This window comes from Anguilla anguilla, chromosome 5, assembly GCF_013347855.1.
Source record: "Anguilla anguilla isolate fAngAng1 chromosome 5, fAngAng1.pri, whole genome shotgun sequence".
Classification (NCBI taxonomy): domain Eukaryota; kingdom Metazoa; phylum Chordata; class Actinopteri; order Anguilliformes; family Anguillidae; genus Anguilla; species Anguilla anguilla.
Window position 1 is genome coordinate 20,180,785 of NC_049205.1, and position 19,223 is coordinate 20,200,007.

At 45.9% G+C, this 19,223-nt stretch overlaps 1 protein-coding gene across 1 annotated transcript in view; it reads left to right on the plus strand.

The window, feature by feature from the left end:
- The window catches only part of dis3l (DIS3 like exosome 3'-5' exoribonuclease), a 29,164-nt gene extending 12,499 nt beyond the window's left edge, over positions 1-16,665 (plus strand). Inside the window, exons 8-17 of the mRNA XM_035419349.1 lie at positions 1,009-1,178; positions 1,652-1,813; positions 1,974-2,224; positions 2,695-2,787; positions 5,167-5,694; positions 6,241-6,395; positions 7,841-8,019; positions 8,830-8,975; positions 9,543-9,714; positions 11,147-16,665. Of these exons, the coding sequence (XP_035275240.1) occupies positions 1,009-1,178; positions 1,652-1,813; positions 1,974-2,224; positions 2,695-2,787; positions 5,167-5,694; positions 6,241-6,395; positions 7,841-8,019; positions 8,830-8,975; positions 9,543-9,714; positions 11,147-11,509 (2,219 nt within the window). The 3' untranslated portion in view covers positions 11,510-16,665. The remainder of the gene's footprint in view (positions 1-1,008; positions 1,179-1,651; positions 1,814-1,973; positions 2,225-2,694; positions 2,788-5,166; positions 5,695-6,240; positions 6,396-7,840; positions 8,020-8,829; positions 8,976-9,542; positions 9,715-11,146) is intronic.
- The last annotated feature ends 2,558 nt before the right edge of the window (positions 16,666-19,223 follow it).

Sequence of the window (19,223 nt, forward strand, 5' to 3'; positions counted from 1 at the left end):
TGTGAAAGGGCCAAGTCATGCATGTCACCATCATCATCATTGCCCTTATATTAATTATCATTATCACAGCCATTGCTGTGTTAATCACCATAATCTTTGTTACCGTACACAAAATCGTAATCATAGCCGTTATCATTATGATTATCATTGTCACAATCATTGCTATCATCATCATCATCACCATTATCATTACCAATGCTGTCATACCTACCAGTGCCATCATCATCATTACAATGCTTACCATCATCATCCACCATCATCATTACAGGTGTTATCATTATAATTGTCATTATTGCAGTCATTACCAGCATCATCGTCGCCGCTATAATACTGAGGCAGCTGTACGTGCTGCTTAGCAGGTGGGGGCTGTCAGGTGCATTTTGAATCTAGTACTCTGCTCTTTGCTATGATTTTTCAATGATCCAGTGTTATTATATTCACCCTTCACCCGTCGCTCGTTGCATAGGGCTGCCGGCCACAGTCGTCGCTGGCACGGCCTGGATGTGCTATTAACAAGCCCTGACGCTAAGTGCTACGGACAACAGGCTGGTGAAAGTGCACCGACAGTTTGAGGGGTGTATGAATCTCTTTAAAGGCTGCGTAGTGCTCGCTGATGAATAAGGAGAAAGAAGAGCAGGAAAGACTTATGATGACCAGCAGAGGGTGCCAGTGAGTTTAGCTGTAGCCCGCACTGCAGGGCATCTCGCTAACATTTTTCCGAGGAGCTCCTAGGTTGAGAAATGTAGGTACGCTAATGCATCCCAGTTGATCCCAAATTATTTTTTCTGTTAGCGCACATCAATTTTTCTGGAGCAATTGTTCCTAAAAACAGGAGCACTGTAGAGCCCTGCCCTGGCTGGGATTTAGATTTTCTTTCCCATATCATCAGAGAGAGAGGGTAACGTCCTTTTCCGCACAGAGAGCTCGCGCATGCATCAGTGCGAGCGCATTCACCAGAGCCGCAGACCCCTCGCTCCTCCCCGTCTCCCCCTCTCTCGCCCTCCCCAGGCAGGGTGGTGGGGGTCCTGCAGCGCAACTGGAGGGACTACGTGGTGACGTTTCCGCCGCGGGAGGAGGTGCAGTCTCAGAGCCACGCCTCCCAGCGCATCCTGGTCACGCCCTGGGACTACCGCCTGCCCAGGATACGCATCAGCACCCAGCAGGCCGAGACCTTGCAGGTACGCAGACACATACACACATACACAAGCACAGAAGCACACACACGTACACAAGCACACGTGACACACACACACACACACACACACACACAAGCACAGAAGCACACGTGACACACAGATGCGCACACACACACACCCAAGCACGCGCAATACACGCACGGACACACACAAACACGCAGCGCACACACACACGTCCACTCACATAGACACACACGCACTTACTCTATACACTACATTATGTACTCTGTACACTATACTACAATATACTAAAAACTATACACTACAGTATACTCAATGTACACACTGTAGATATTATGCACTACAGACTACACACTGATTACACTGAAGATACTCACACACAAACGCACACACATACACAGTCATCAGATGAACAGCTGTGCCCCAACCCTGTCCAGTCTAGCAGGTGTGCAGTAAGTGTCCTGTGTGTGTGGTCTGTGTCCCCTCTCCCGCAGGGCCTCAGAGCCATCGTGCGGCTGGACTCCTGGGAGAGCACGTCTCTGTACCCAAACGGACACTTTGTGAGGGTGCTGGGCAAGGCCGGGGAGCTGGAGACCGAGATCCAGACCATCCTCACCGAGAACAACATCCACGTAGCGCCGTTCTCCGAAGCACAGGTGTGTGAACGTGTGTGTGCATGTGTATTCCAGGGCCATGTCTCAGTTGATGGATTGTGTCGAATGTGTGTGTTGCCTGTACAGTTTTGGGAGATGCCATTGAATTTGGCGCTCTAATGTGTATATGTGAATTTATGAGCTCGTGTGTGTCTGTGTGCAGTTGCGGGAGATGCCGGTGAATTCAGAGGAGAGCCCCTGGCAGGTGGAGGCGGAGCAGGTGGAGGCGAGGCGGGACCTGAGAGAAACCCACCTGGTGTTCAGCATCGACCCGAAAGGCTGCGAGGACGTTGATGACACGCTGTCTGTGTGCGCGCTGCCCGGGGGGGAGGAGCTAGAGCTGGGCGTGCACATCGCCGACGTCACTCACTTTGTCAGGGAGGGGTCTCTGACTGACCTGGAGGCCCGGTCCAGGTGAGGGGGGAGGGTAGAGAAGGAGGGAAATAGGAGGGATGGGTGCACCCACTGCAGCACCTACAGTAGTTATGCTGTAGTTTTATATAATGGCTGCTTCAGTTGGCTACTTCAGTCTTTCATCTCTGCTCTTTGCCTGACCTTCTTGTGCAGCGTGCACTTAGTGAGTCTCTTTGGATGAGACCGTCCGCTAAATTCTCAAGTGTAAATGTAAAAGTACACGAGAGGGGAGCAGGGAGAAGGGAAAGAGGGCAGGGAAGGAGAGAGGGAGGACAGAATGTGAAGAGAGAGAGAAAGAAGGGATAGACCAGAGGGCAGGGGAAATAAGGAGAAAGAAGCAGGAAGGAGTAGAAAGGAGGGATGGGAGATGTGGAGAGATCTGAAGGACAGTCGGAAGTGAGAGCAGAGAGAAGATGGAGAGAGGCAGACGCACATCCGCAGGTTTCAGTAAAGCTTGTCTTGTCTCTCAGGGCCACCACATACTACCTGGCTGACCGGCGCTACGACATGCTGCCCCCAGTGCTGAGTGCTGACCTGTGCTCTCTGCTGGGTGGTGTGGACAGGTGAGTGGAGCCCCCTGCTGGCTGGGGGTGGCTACAGTTGGTATTTGTTTAATGAAAACATAAACAGAAACCATTTTCTGATAATGTCATAAGTGGCGTAGTAACAAGGTTGTGTGTGATGGAAGCTCAGGTGTGCTGCTGTATTTACCAGTGTGTCATAACTGTGTGGGTATGCACATTAGGGTTGTCACATTATCCCATTTTCATATAGTTGATATGCCTTTAAGAAATATGGCGATATTCATTATTATCTTGTTTTATTATAGTGTAACATAATTTTATGACAACGTGATAATTACCACGTGTGGCCCAGTGGCAGCATTGATCTCGAATTGCAGTAGCCTGAACACTGCTTACTTTAGTTAGTTACAGTGTGATCAACTGCACACAGTGACCAGAAGCTAAGTGAAATAAGGCACTTTTTTATTTAAAACAATCCTCTTAAATAACAATGGCATTAAAATAAGCTTAAATAAATTAAAACCTAATAAACATCATAATAGGTATGAGCTTAAGAAACAAGGATATTTAAATAACATAAAATAAAATCAAATCGAATTAAGTTACACTCAAATTGGAATTTTCTCCAGGGTCTCCACGCTAATTATTTAGATATTTTCAGTGTTTCATCTTGTTTTGTGCGTTGTTAGAAAAACGAGCACGTTTTTTTTTTTTGCCATTTTCTCCAATTTTTTCTCCCAATTTAGTCATTATACCAATTCCCCGTGTGAATCACGGTCCTAATCAATGTCATATCCTCTGTTGGTCTGGGGAGGGTGTAGACTACCACACGCCTCCTCCGATACATGTGGAGTCGCCAACCGCTTCTTTTCACCTGACAGCGAGGAGTTTCACAGGGAGAGTGTAACGCGTGCGGAGGTTCACGCTATCTCCCCCAGATCCCCTCCCTGCTGAACAGGCGCCCCGACCAACCAGTAGGAGTCGCTAATGCAATGATCAGGACTCATACCCTCACCGGCTTCCCACCCGCGAACACAGCCAATTGTGTTCGTAGGAACGTCTGACCAAGCCGAAAGTACCGCTGCCGGGGATTGAACCCTGGTCAAAAACGAGCACGTTAACCCTCTCTGGTTTTAGGTTACTCAGCAATGTTTGCGTTGATGTTTCCCGCAGTGCTGAACACTTGTTCCGGTGGTACTAGTAGCACAAATAGGCCTACACAAGAACTTCCTTGTAAATTTCACTGTCAGGAGAAAGTGAGTCTCGTTACTTTGCCACTAAATGACAGGATTCTGTTCTCTGTTGATTATCAAGGGTAAGATTGCACATAAGATAATTGGCACCGTTAATAAACTAAATAACTAATATACAAATAATAGTAACCAAATATTAAGAACAGAGCAACTAATAATAATCAAATAATAAAAACAGCAAATAACAATAACCAAATATTAAAAAAGCAAAGCATACAGTCATTGTTGCGAGGCAGCAGAACTAAAATAAAAAAGATTGTGGCCAAGTTTAAATATTGTAGCTATAGACAATCATCGGCGATATCGTAATAACCCTAGTTTTTGTTGGTTAATGCAATGTGTACATGCAGCTACACAGTGAGTGTAGTGTATAGTTGTTTGTTTGCTGGCTAACCCTGTCGTGTGTTTGTGCAGGGACACAGTGAGTGTGTTGTGTATAGTTGTTTGTTAGCTAACTCTGGTGCATGTATGTGCAGGTACAGAGTGAGTGTAGTGCATAGTTGTTTGTTTCTTGGCTAACCCTGGTGTGTGTATGTGCAGGTACACAGTGAGTGTAGTGTATACTTGTTTTTTGACTAACCCTGGTGTGTGTATGTGCAGGTACACAGTGATTGTAGTGTATAGTTGTTTTTTGGCTAACCATGGTGTGTGTATGTGCAGGTACAGAGTGAGTGTAGTGTATAGTTGTTTGTTTCTTGGCTAACCCTGGTGTGTGTATGTGCAGTTACACAGTGAGTGTAGTGTATACTTGTTTTTTGGCTAACCCTGGTTCGTGTATGTGCAGGTACAGAGTGAGTGTATCTTATATAGTTGTTTGTTTTTTGGCTAACCCTGGTGTGTGTATGTGCATGTGCACACTGAGTGTAGTGTATAGTTGTTTGTTTGCTGGCTAACCCTGGTGTGTGTATGTGCAGGTGCACAGTGAGTGTAGTATATAGTTATTTGTTCCTTGGCTAACCCTGGTGTGTGTTTGTGCAGGTACAGAGTGAGTGTAGTATATAGTTGTTTGTTTCTTGACTAACCCTTGTGTGTGTGTATGTGCAGATACACAGTGAGTGTAGTTGTTTGTTTGCTGGCTAACCCTGGTGTGTGTTTGTGCAGGTGCAGAGTGAGTGTAGTGTATAGTTATTTGTTTCTTGGCTAACCCTGGTGTGTGTTTGTGCAGGTACGCCATGAGCGTGCTGTGGCGGCTGGACGCACGGTCGCTGGCGGTGCGGAAGGTGTGGTTTGGCCGCACGCTCATCCGCTCCTCATACCAGCTGCACTACGAGCTGGCGCAGAGCCTGCTGAACGGCGACCAGGGGGCGGAGCCTTCAGAACTGGCCGCCCTGGGCGCGGCCGAGAAGGGGCGGAGACTGGACGAGCTGCGGGAGGCCCTGCAGCTCCTGACGCATGTCGCCAGGCTCCTGCGGGCGCGGCGGGATGAGGGCGGGGCCCTGGAGCTGGAGGGCGTGGAGGTGCGGGCCCAGTTGGACGCTGATGGGAACATCTCTGCCCTGGTGCCCCGCCAGCCGCTGGAGGTCCACGAGACCGTGGCGGAGTGCATGATCTACGCCAACCACTGGGTGGCGCGCAAGATCCAGGAGAGCTTCCCCCACCAGGCCCTGCTACGCCACCACCCCGCCCCTCGGCAGGAGTTCTTCTGCCAGCTGATCGACAGCGCCAAGGCCCTGGGATTTAGCATTGACACACGGTACTCTAGTGCCCTCTGCAGCACGGGAGGGCAAATAGCACCTGTAGTGTGTGGCATTGGTGTGTGTGTTTGCTGGGGGAGGTTGGAGGTTAAGCAACTGGGCTGGTAACCACTGGCTCAATTCACAATTAAATGCTAATGTACCCTTGAACAAAGGGCTTTACTTGAAATTTGTTTATCTCAAAGTAAATGTCCAACCGTACTAATGGGTAGCAGGTAAACCTAAGTGCTCAGTAAGTCACCATAGATAGAAAGTCTACCCAATGACGAGGAGTAGCAAATGTAAGAAAACAACTAGTACTACTACTACTAATGATAATAATAATTATTTGCATATTTATAAAAGACTCATGGTCTTTTTGCAACTCAGTATTTAAAGTGCATTTACATTGAAACATAGCATTGAATGTACTTTCCATAACTCTGTCAGTGATACAGGTATAAGCATAAAAAACTTCTGCGTTAATACAAACTCTCTCTCTCACACACATGCACGTATACTGCACGTGCACACACACTGATCCCAAATTGGTGTTGGTCCTGCAGGTCCAACAAGGTTCTGGCGGATTCTCTGGACCGGGCCGTGGACCTGGAGGACCCGCTGGTGAACCGGCTGCTGAGAATGATGGCCACGCAGGCCATGTCCAACGCCCTGTACTTCTCCACCGGAGCGCTCCCTGTGGACCAGTACGAGCACTACGGTACGCACTGCCCTGCGGCGCCCCCTGGAGGTCACACTCTTAAAGGCTCATTCCAGCCCAAATATTACAATACAAACTACATCTTTCCAAAAACTGTACACTTCATTCCCAGGCAGTCTTAATCTCGTTCAGCTATAATGTGTGTGGCTTGGGAAGTCCAATCAGGTGATAGTTATGAAGATATGCGTGTTCAGATGCATTTGCCTTCCATTTTATACATTTTCTGTGTTAGGTTCAGTGCGACTTTTAAATTGCAATGATGATGTCAGCAACTGATTGAATATTACAAAAGGCAATCTGTTGCATTGCATTTTTTTTTTTTCACTTGAATATACAAAGCAGGCATTGCAGTCTGTTAAAATGAGGCAGGGAACAGATAGAGTACCTGCTTTATATATTTTTGCGGGCAGGCAAGGAAGACAAGCATTATGGGAAATTGTAATTTCACTGCACTGAGCCAGAAGTTGCTGAGAAAAAATTATTTTGAATCATTTTAGCTTTAAGAATTCTTATGCTGTTTAAGGCTTACGTGTATAATGTTGCATTCATATTTCACCAAGGAAGAAGGAAAAACAAAATATATAAACGAGATATGGGTAAAACTCTTCTCTCACTCCAGCTAAATCCCCCTGAAATGTTTTCCTGCAGAAAGGTCATGGAAAATCGTTGTGGACAGCTGTCTGACATCCCGCTGTCCCGGAGGAGTCGTGGAAACCTGCCCGTGTCTAATCTCCGATTTAACTTTCTCCTTTCACAGGAAATGAAATGGGCCTGTCTCTCTTTCTATCCCACTGGCTCCGTGCCATCGGCTGTCAAGTCCGCTAATCTCACTGCTGATATCGCTATCAACTTAGCCTGTTCCCTGTCTCGAACATTAGCCTTGCTTTTAAGAAGTTACATTACTCACAAATTAATTTCCTCCAAAAAATTGTGTCTGTTTAATAGGAATTTCACTGTTGTAGCTGTGAGTAAGTAATCATTTTTTAATCTTAGATGTATTGTTGTATACTTCATTGACTTAGGGAGTATTAATCAGATTTCAGCAGGAGCTGTCTCTATGTTACACATAGCCATTAATGTACACTGATCTCCAGGGAAACAGAAAGAATCAAAAGGGGGGCAGTGGGTGTAGCACGAACCCTCCTGGTCTTTCATATGTAAAAAATGATGTTTTTACCGCTTAAAAATATCCTGAATATTTGATAGTCTGCCTTTATGAAAGAGAACTGTGAATTTCAATTAAGGTTGCCCTTAACAACGAGGGCTGTGGGCTGAGCAGTAATTAGAATTCCTGAAGCTCTAACCCTGGTTTCTCTTGTGTGTCTGTGTTTCTCTGTGTATATATGTGGGTTTGTGTCTATGTCCATGTGTGTGTGCTTGCGTTTTTCTTGCGTGATTCTGTGTTTGCGTGCGCGTCTGTGTGTGTGTGTGTGCGTGTCGCTCAGGTCTGGCTCTCGACAGATACACCCACTTCACCTCCCCGATCCGTCGCTACGCGGACGTCATCGTGCACCGCCTGCTCACTGCCGCCATCGAGAAGGAGAAAGGGGTGGAGCCAAAGGAGCCCCCAGCCAATAACAAGGAGCTGGAGGCACTCGCACACCATATCAACGACAAGAACAGGGTGAGTGGACTGGCGAGAGGGCCGGCGGTAACCAGGGTAACCATCCTGACCTGTGTGAGCTGCAGTTGTGCTCTAATCACATAGTGATTAGTAGCAGTTGGCTGAATCCCTCTCCAAGGCTCTCCTTACTGGATGGTAGTTTGGCTTTGCGATTAGGGGGTCAGACTAATGACTGGAAAGTTCCGGGTTTGAATTGTGTATGTGACACTGCCACTCTGCTGAGCCATTGAGCAGGGTACTTAAACTGACAATGTCGTGCATGTTGTTCTGTAATGTGATGAGTGAGGTCATGCATGTAAGTAATGGACAGGAGCTTCTGGCAGAAGGTTTTGTCTTGAGAAACCTGTTCTGCTCGTGCATGTAGATGGAATTAATTTATACTGCTGGATATTTACTGAAGCAAGGGCACAATGACTGTACCCCACTTCAGGACTGAACCTGCAACCCCAGAGTTACAAGCCTGTTCACCCAGCCTTTACACCACAATGCTACCAGTGTGTGTATGTGTGTCTGTCTATGTTTATACGAATAAATAAATGTACTTTTTCAGGTCACGCATCCAAACATTTATGCATGTTAGCTATTCTGAATTACCTTTCTGAGGACTTTTTTAGGAAAGGATGGGCCAAGTGGTCCACATATTTCTTATGCATCAGGAAGACACCGACAATGAACATGTTATTTGACGGCAATAATGATTGTAATGAATGTAACTCCTGGACAGCTCACGACAATGTTCGTTTGTGTTTTATTTTATTGTATGTATTTTTCTTGAGACAAAACATAATCAAAATTTGTGTGTGTCTACAGGCAGCACAGCAGGCTCAGAAGCAGTCCACGGAGCTCTTCCAGTGCCTGTACTTCAAGGACAAGGACCCCGACAGGGATGAGCGCTGTGTGGCCAACGCCGTCGTCTACGCCGTCCGCGCCAACGGCCTGCTGGTCTTCATCCCGCAGTACGCCTCAGGACACGCTCTCTCTCCTGTGCCTAACTGCCTCGGGGTTAATGAATCTAGTCATTATAGACACGACGTGTCCGCTTACTGCAGTCAAACAGGAAGTAAACTTGCTGTGGAAACAAGCGAAAGTATAGTTTCCGTTTGGCCCCAGGGTTATGAGGATGTGGCTGCTGTAGGGGTGGGGCAATGAGCACGTGGTCGATGTGTTACGAGGGATTGGTTGTTTTGGAGCTGGGTTGTTAGCCTGTAGCGTTGTTTGTTGTGGGGAAGTGTTATGACCTTGCAGTTGCTGTGAGGCAAGGTCTGTGAGGGGGTGATTGTCGTGGGTCAAGGCTGTGTGTGTGTGTGTGTGTGTGTGTGTGTGTTCGCGCGCATGTTTGTGTGTGTGGGGTCATTGTGTATGTGTGTGCATGTTCACTGTTGCACTGTGTAAAGCAACCACTTAATGTATGTCGCTTTGGATAAAAGCATCTGCCAAATAAAATGCAACGTCATGTGTGTGCATGAGAGAAACAGTGCTGCTCAGTGTGGCGCGGTGTAATACGTGTGCGTGTGTATTCGCAGGTATGGGGTGAAAGGTCCGGTGTACCTGAAGAACAGGGAGGGTCAGGTGGTCAGTGTGCAGCAGGACGGGAGCTGTGAGTGGCAGTCTGGATCACTGCAGAGACGCACCGACCGGATCAGCTGCAGTACTGCTGCCGGCACACACACCTTCTGCCTGTTTCAGCACATTACTGTGAGTACAGCACACACACACACACACACACACACACACACACACAAACACACGCACACACACACACACCTTCTGCCTGTTTCAGCACATTACTGTGAGTACAGCACACACACACACACACACACACACACACACACACAAACACACGCACACACACACATACCTTCTGCCTGTTTCAGCACATTACTGTGAGTACAGCACACACACATACACACACACACAAACACGCACACACACACACACCTTCTGCCTGTTTCAGCACATTACTGTGAGTACAGCACACACACACACACACACACACACACACAAACACACGCGCGCACACACACACACATACCTTCTGCCTGTTTCAGCACATTACTGTGAGTACAGCACACACACACACACACACACCTTCTGCCTGTTTCAGCACATTACTGAGTACAGCACACACACACACCTTCTGCCTGTTTCACCACATTAATGTTAGTACAGCACATACACACACCTGCCTGCTTCACCACATTACTGTGAGTACAGCACACACACACACACACACACACACACACACATGCACACATACACACACGCAGTCGGAATTCAATTACCTGCAGGACTCAACTGCCTGGGCTCTTACTAAGGTAACAGCAGCAGCTCATTTGAGCAAACGCTGCATTTACTTTGTGCTCCTGTTATAAATAATATAATGGAACATACATTATTCATGTGTGTATACCATGGCTACAACTAAAATGCATACAAAAAATTTTAAAATAAAATATTAAAAACTTTTTAAATTAAATAACTAAAACTATTATGTACATATCCGCCACTTAGCTAATTATAATTCCTCTGGTAACAGTAGATGGCACTAGAGTTTGGATTTTACAGATGTGTCTATTACTATCATCTATCAAAAACATAAAATAAGAGAAAAGACATTTAACAATGAAAGACAAAGTATGCATTAACTATTGGTATGATGCCTTTAGCTACTGGTATCGTGAGCAGACGGTCAGCTGTGTCATTTACACTGATCCACATAACTACACTAGTCTACGTTCATATTTCCAAAATATAATAAATACTGCACCCAATCACAAAATGCTTTGCTAGATGTGTAGGAGCTAAGATTTCCTCTGGATAAAAATCCACATATATAACTTTATTGGTTTTGTGAATCAACTCTTATAATCTGTTGCTATGGCTACATTTCCTTTTATTTCGGTTTTTCCAAGCCGAGAATTTGAAAGCTTTCCCTTAGTGATTGAGAACAGTAATGAGGCAAACCCAGATTACCATGTCTTTACACAAATATAATGCACAGCTGTCAACCAGTCAGAATTGAGTATTTACCCATGGCATATAAGTATATATCATCGTAATTATTTTTGATTCCTTGGAACCTTCTGACGGCTGTGGTCGTCATGGGAAACCTGGGTTATCCACGCAGGTGCGGATCTCTGTGCAGTCGTCACGGTGCCATGCAGACCGCTTGTGGCTGGAGGTCGTCAGCAGCCGGCCGCACCAGGCTCCGGCCAAGCAGAGCGAGGGGGCGGAGCAGGGGGCGGGGCACGGCCGGGCTGAGCTGGTGCAGGAGGTGGTGCGCTGGGCGGAGGAGGAGTCGCAGAAGCAGGCCGAGGGGCGGGCCGCGGCCCCGAAACTGTCCCGGGAGGAGAGGGAGTTCCGGCAGACCCGCACGCCCAACCTGTACACCCTCCTGCAGGAGATCCAGGAGCTGGCGCTAGTGGACGTGTCCTCCTGCGAAAACGCCGCGACTGCACTGGAACCGCCCGCCTGCACCACATCCGCCTGACTGGAGACAGAAGCCCCAAAAACAAGTGGAGCTATCAAACATCATCAACAACTGATTTTAACCAATCGTGGCCTTTCGGATGCGGAGAGCAAATAGTTCCAATTGGTTCATGTGAGCCAGTGATTGACAGTGTTGTAGCACAACCTATTCATGGGGTCATGAAGCCTCCCGTTCCCATCATTATATCTGACCCCTGCCCCGACTCAGAGCCTCCCCAGGGGTCAGATATAAAAGCAGCGTGTGCTGCAGAACGTACCAGGAACCAAAATACATTTTATTCAGGGGGTCACAGACTTTCATTAAGGACAGTCTTAAAGAAGCATTTAATTCCCACTGGTTCCCACAGGTTACCCATCTGGGTGTTAACTGGGGGTGGGGGAGTGAGAAGGAGATGGGAGGATTCTCACATGTAGTTTTAGTTGTTTTGATTAAAACCATAACTTGGGTCTCAGAGCATGTTTTCCCCCCTAGTGACAGAATGAATTATAGCACTGTTTTCTATTTATCAGCAAGTAGTGCTTTTACAGAAAGTATATTTTTGTAAGCTTATGGAATATTCTAGACATTGAGCTGGGTTTTTTTAAAAGCCAAAGGCTATTGTCCCAGGTGGCTCATTGTGTTTAAGCAAACTCCAGGTCTGTAGGTCTGTAGCTCCGGGCTCCAGGTTTGAGCCATGGCCTCGGCCTCAGCTATGCTGTCAGTCCACAGTGGCGGAACACTGTTCCGCCAGGAGCAGGGTAGGCTTAAACAGGCCAAGGTCCTGAGACGCTAGTTAATCTGTACAACGGGCCAGGCGTCCACACCATAACAGCTGTCTAACAGACAAATGCACTTGCTGCTGGCTCTGTGACTGACTTACTGTGTGGACTGTAAGTGTGACACAGTCACTGCGTTGCATGGGTTAAGCATCTGGTCCTTGTGTGCAGGTGCGCATCAAACGGAAATAAATGTGGGGGGGGGGGGGTCTAATGTTTTTAAAATTAAAATAAAAGGTTTTTTCATGCCTCAGGGATTTTTGCAGGTAAAGCACAAGATGTGACAGCAGCCTGAGCTGCGTTAAATGTAGTTTTTGCGGTGTCAAGCAATGCATCATGTTAAGGATCATCTGCTATAACACTTTTTTTTTTGTTTATACACCTTTGAGCATCTCTTCTCAAAAGTCCCTCTCCTGTCAGGGAAAGAGAGGTCGTATTTTTATGGCTTGCCCAGAGGGTGTTTACTGTACTCTTTCCATCACGGAAAGCAGATGGCGTGTTTGCCTTCCGCATTTTAGGCAGGTCTTGACGCGCGCCGTTGAGGAAAATTTCCATGGAAACCTGGGCCTGGGTCTGTCATCCGAGGGCTCTGAAATCCTGCGGTTTGGGTGGAGGAGGAGGGGGGGACAGGGCTTCCCAGAATTCCGCTTTCCTGAGTGAGTGTACTGAGGGACTGCCAGCCGGCCAGCCAGACAGGCAGGCAAGGGAAAGAACTGCGGCTTCACAGAAACCTTCTCTTTCTCTCTTTCTTTCTGTGTGTACGTTTACACGCACACTCATATTTCAATATTACTCTGAATAAGACAATACCCTGAATATAGGTCATTTAAATGGAATATTCTGATTAAATACCCAGAATATGGCATATTCAGATATTATACGGATGTTGTTTATGGTCAGCGCTGCTGTTACTAGGCTACCCATTGCATTAATATGAGTCAGACAGCTAGTAGGGTGGAAGGCCCTGCAAAAAAAAAAAATTTTGGATGGATGGAGAAATTATCCTTTTAAAAATTTAGAAAGTTAAATCAAATGCATAAGGGATGTACATGGCCACTTTACGTTTAATCAGTCTATGAATGGCTGCATGTCCAGATGTATTCGAAACCCTTAAAAACTATTTTTATTGAATAATAATTTAATAGAGTTTTTTCATCAAAAATGTTCAATAAAGTTCTGAAAATGGCTTATTATAGTAGCATCTATACACCTTTACCTTCATTTAGAATGCCAGAATCGTTGAATATGCAAATTTGCAACGCTTGCTGCAGTGGTCCGGGGATATATAGTAGGCACGGCATCCGGATTCAAAATCAGTTTCTTCGCCAAACCCATCCACTTCTGCATGAGGTTCTGGAAGCAGTCATCTGTAAAATGTGAGCTACAAACACAGATTCCCTTTATGCTGTCCGGTACATCCACGCAAATTTTATAAACAAATTCCACACATTTTTGTTTTAGAATGGGCTCCTTTGGTAACAAGTACCGGATTGCATCCTAAAACTGTGCAGTCTGCCATGTTCAATGCACCAACGGTCACAATAATGTCACTAGTCAGCTTTCTGTGTGCTAAGGTTTCAGTTTACCACATCACTCTCCTGGAATTTTCTCACAAATTTTGCTTGTACTGCACTTTTCCAACTCAGATTTCAGGGAAGTACAGAGAAGCTTTCTATCTGCAGTGGAGGAATGTGAAAAAGGCACTCTGGAGATAACTTGTGCAGGAAAATCAATCTGTATAGTGAAAATGAGTAGAGGAGGTCATTAAAGGAACATTGATTTCTCAGTAGCCATGCAAACAGCTTATTTGGAATATTGTCTTTTTCAGAATAATGGCAATAACCAGAATATTGTGTGCATGTAAATGCAGTCTGTCTCACACATACTGAACAAACTCGTGTTTATCTTTTTTCCCCCTTGTCTCGTCTTTGTAATTATTTCTTATTCAAAGGTCTATTTAAGATTTAGCCACCAGTTTGTAATTTTGGGTACTCAAAGGCAAAACAGGAGTTGAGGGGTCTAATCAGTAAAATAGAGGGCTTAGAATAGTAATGTTAGGGTATGAATGGCTCATTTACAGGTTATGATTAATAATTTTAGGGTACCTGTTGAGTGGATGGTCAGACTCTGGATTGCTTGGCGGGTGGGAAGAGATATGTTTGTGTCTTTGGCCTAGCCCACAATTCACCTGAAGGGCTGTTATCGTAGGAAAGCAGCTGCTTTTCCAGTGTTGGTCCCTGTGTGAGTATACACACTACTGCAGGTCAAAAAAAACAAACAAACACATGTCTGTTTTGAATTGAGAAACAGTCCCTAACATTGCATTAATTTAGCAGACAATAATCTACAGTGACTTTCAATGCGAGTGAACATAGGTACAGCACTTCCACTGGAGTTATATTAGCAACAGTGACATAGACCTTGCTAACAACATCCCCAGACCAGACAGAGCTTTGCGACACCTCTAAAGCGACACCTGTTGAAAGCTGTTCGGCCCTAAAACAAGTCCTCCAAACAAAGGCTGCAATAAAATGTGAACTCCCGTGCCAACACAACTCCTCCCCAACTGCTTTTGGAAAGCTGGAACAGGTTTGTCAACTGAACCGTAGAGACTGCAGGCCCGCAGAACTCCAGTCGTGCCAACTGTTCCTGCTAGTGCCCTCACCCGCCTCCCGAAGGACCACGCACACAATGCGCCATCTCCATGGAAACATAAGGCTGCTTTAAAAACATCAAAACATTAACCTCCTCTTTGCCAGGGATGTGGAAGGATGAGCCATACAATAAGGAGCATCCACCGATCGGGTGTACTGTAGAGTAGGGATCTCAATCTCGAATCCTGGAGAGCTACAAGCGTCTGCTGTTTGTCAGTGTGTTCCGTTAGTTAATGTAAGTCATTGATTGGCTAAAGACTATGCACACCTTGTTTCCATGGCATAATTTGGCTGCTGACTGAAAGGAAACCATAAAAATGTGCTGACACAGTGCCCTCCAGTGCGGCAGTTTGACACCCCTGCTATAAAGATAGGGTGGTTGTAGAAATACTATACAGAAACTAGGCTATACAGAGAGGGTGCCAGTTAAACCGTAGAGATAGTGAGGGGGTCCTCCACCCTGATTATGGTGGGCAGCAGGCCTGGTTTTCTACCTGACCCTTTGCACAGTAGGTTTTTTGGAAATCTTTTTTCTTTTTTGTTTTCAAAATTATAAGTCAGTGTTAGTCACTAGAACTCCATTGCTTTCAGTTACCAGTACTGACTGATACATTAGAACATTCTAAGAACGGTTAAGAACATTCTAATCATATATTTGCGATCTTATACCTTAAAGGGTTAAAATCAGTAACCAGTTCAGACTCTGTAATCCCTGTGAGGTGAGTTAACTGTGTAGTCAGCAGCCTTAATTGATCAGTCAATAGCTGAGAAACAATGAAAAGCAGCAGACAGCAGACACGTGGGCTGCTGGAATGAGCGCTGAGAACTGCTGCTGTAGAGAGGGGGAGGGCTGCACCCTATGCAGGTACATGTGGGGGAGGGGTGGTGTGCAGAAGCGTGAGTAAAGATCGTGCCAGCTGCAAAGTTCACTGTGTACAGCCAATACGCCACCATGACAACAGGAACCCGGGTGGGGGCTGGGGGTGGAGTCCCAGCTCCCTCTCAGCTTTACTGACGGTGAATCCTATTCATCTTGAGAACCTTGTTTTTTATTCATTTATCCATTTACTTACCTGTTTTATCTACCAGACCATTATCTTTTCTCAGTCCTCACCCTATCCAAGAGAAACATGAGTCATAGTCAGCCTCCCACCCCAAATTGATTAATTACATAATTAATGAATATGAATTTAGTAATTAACAATTAATTCATTATTTAACTTAATGCCCAATTCAGTAAGCAATTAATTCATGACATGGTGCCTTTCAAGAATTGCAAATGCTTTCCTTTGAATGGTGGGTGATGCAACCGTTTTGCATTTGCACATACCACACAGTAGCCTGGGGTTTATATTCATTAAACTGGAGGGATGAATAGAGGGCCAGATGAAACTTACGCCTGATTTACACCAGGAGCAGAGTGGACGGTCTGTGGCGTCTGCGTCATTTCGGGACCCATGCTGGTAGATCACAGCTTCTATACCGGCGAGGAGCACGGCTAGTATGAAAGCTGAGATCCACTAGCGTGCGCGCCACACGCCGAAGGGAAGCAAACACCACACAGTGTCTGTTCCGCATGCGCTGCGCCCCTGGTGTGAGTCTGGCGTTAGAATTTGTCCAGTACACTGGACGATCCTCCACTTGTATTAACGGGTACCATTAATGGCTGGAGAAAATTAGCACCTCATTTTCACATCCCTTCCAAAACACCTGCAGCTTTACCACTAAAATGTGTTTTTGAAACATACAAGTGTTTATGTATGCTATGTGTGTAGTCTGAGCGTGAATTAATGTTATGGATTTTTACAGTCAGCACGTATCGAGTTCCTTCTTTCATATTATTTGCCTCAGTAAACGGCCCGCATTTGATCATATTAAATGTACTTTCCTTCTAGTCCACCATAATTTTACTGATTGTCATAACACTGCAGCATAGCATGCAGCAGTGTTTTATATTTAAAAAAAAACATTTGTATTGGTATTCCCAAGCTTCAGTCTATTAGAATGAAATATATGCCCGAACCATCAAGAAAAGCACAAGCTATGTTCCATTCTGCACGGTATCCAAGGAAACCAGGAGTTGTACCTGTCAGTCAGTGTTGGGAGAGACGTCACTACCGAGAAGGGCTTGTGGGCAATTTAAAATGTTTAAAATCACTCAGATTTAATATGAAAAAAAAATTGTGAGGTGGAATTCCTTTTGTTTTGTTCTCCAAATAGTCATCTGTGTTTGTCTTTTGTTCTCCTGTGTGATTTGGATTTAAGTCTGATTAAGATTTGCCTTGCTGTGAAATCCTACTTTATCAGGACACGGACGCAGAGTCTGGGGAGGAAATGACACACCACGACCGGGTGTTTGTTGGCATGTGAGTGTGTGTCCACGTTCATGTGTGAATGTGTTTGTATGTGTGAATAGTTCCCTGTCTGCAGACGTCTTCGCAGCCTGGTGGATTCACAGTGTCAGAATAAGCACTGTGACTCAACATGCCCTGACATGCCTGTGAGTCTCCGTCCCTTTCCCCTCCCCCTTTCCACAGCACGACCTCAATGGCCTCTCCCCCTCACTCCTCTAAGCCTTGCCCCTCCCACAGTCCTACTAAGCCATGCCTCTCCTCCCTATCCCCTCTATACTATCTTCTGTACTGGCAATTTCCCACCCCCCACTATCTCACTAAGCTGGTGTTCACCAGCAGCACCACGCTAGCCCCTCCCACCTGCCTTCCCATTCAGCTTCAATGCCTCACCTTCTCCCTTTCCAACTGTCCGGTTACAATCTGATGCTGTGTCTTCTGTGGAAGCACAGACCACTGTGGAGAACTGGCTGAAAACAGTCCGCTTCAGCACAGCAAGCTATGCTGTGGTTTATTGTGTTTTAATGTGCTACAGCAAAGCTCTTTGTGCCTGTGGCCTGGAATGTGCTCCACAAATAAAGCTACTATTGTAAGCTATCATGCTATACTTCAGTAGAGACATCCAGGCGCCGTGACTGTATTGTTCTCACGATGTGACCCAAGCATAACCCTGCGGGTGAGCTTCCATCAGATCTACAGTACCTGCAGTCGCCACCCCTGCCCCAGGCTTCTAGCTTTTCACTTGGCTCAAATATTTAACAGACCAGCTGCAGGCTATCTTACACAAACAGGATGCTGTGTTTGAACATCAGCAGGGCAAGCTGAATTAGGCTCTGGGTTTAGTTGTTTAGTCCCCCCTCCCCCACCTTCACCCTAAAGTTCCAGCTGGCTAGGATCCTTGTGTTGAATGGCTGCTTCATGAATATGTATGTGTTGTGTTCTGATGCACATTGGTTCCTTGGACACCAGAACCGGTAATCGGCTCTGAGACGCCGCATCCCCTGCCCCCGTGGGGGCCTCAGGTTGTGCTCCTCACGCTAACGGGGTCGCCAGCATTAAAGAGGCCGAGTAAACCGACCCCTGGAATTGATCTGCTTGTACCTGCGTGTCCCAGTTCTGCTGCCGAAATCCAGCCCAGGTCCCACGAGAGTGCTCTTTGTGTTCCCTTTAAAAGATGCCGTTTGCAGTTTTAGGTGTGGACCTTGCAGACCCTGCAGATCAGTAGCATACTCTAATTGTATTTTCCCCCTCATCTTCAATGGGAAATTTAACCAAGAACTGAAAGTAAAAATCGGTGTAACACCTGTCTCTTCACATGGCTGTACTTGGGTGTTAACGTAACCAGTGTAGTGCACGTGGAATGCGGTAGACCTACTCCATGCAGGCTAAAGGCTGCAGGAGCCTGACTCTATCCCTGGTGTAGATGCCATGACATGGGTTCCCATCTCACCCTGCCATCATGCTAAAAAGCACATCTTTAAGCTCTGCATGCTCTGTATCAAATTTATATCTTGCTGTATAAGCTTCTCCTTGATTGTGCTTCTCTATACTTGTCTTTACCAGCTCACTCTTTATATCGGCGTCCCACCTTATTCCACCCCATATTTTTTACACCACCTAAGCCCTATCTATAATGGTATTTTACATCCTCACTGCAGTCATATTCTCTATTGTATTCTCTTTTAATAGTTGCCACCAGGGGCCTTATGGATATTGTTCTTGGATTTAAACAAACGTCCCATTTCGCAAGTTGTGTTGCCTGATTTATTTAAAAAATAATAATTGAGACAGAAAAAAGCTGCTTACGTCGGTTTAGTGGCGTATAAGAATCTCAAATAAACTCCAGTTTGAACCCACGTGTGTGGACGACCATTGTCACTAAATAAAAAATATACATGTCAGTAATAATCTATTTATAATTAAATAAACAATCAATGAAAAGGATAATGTGATA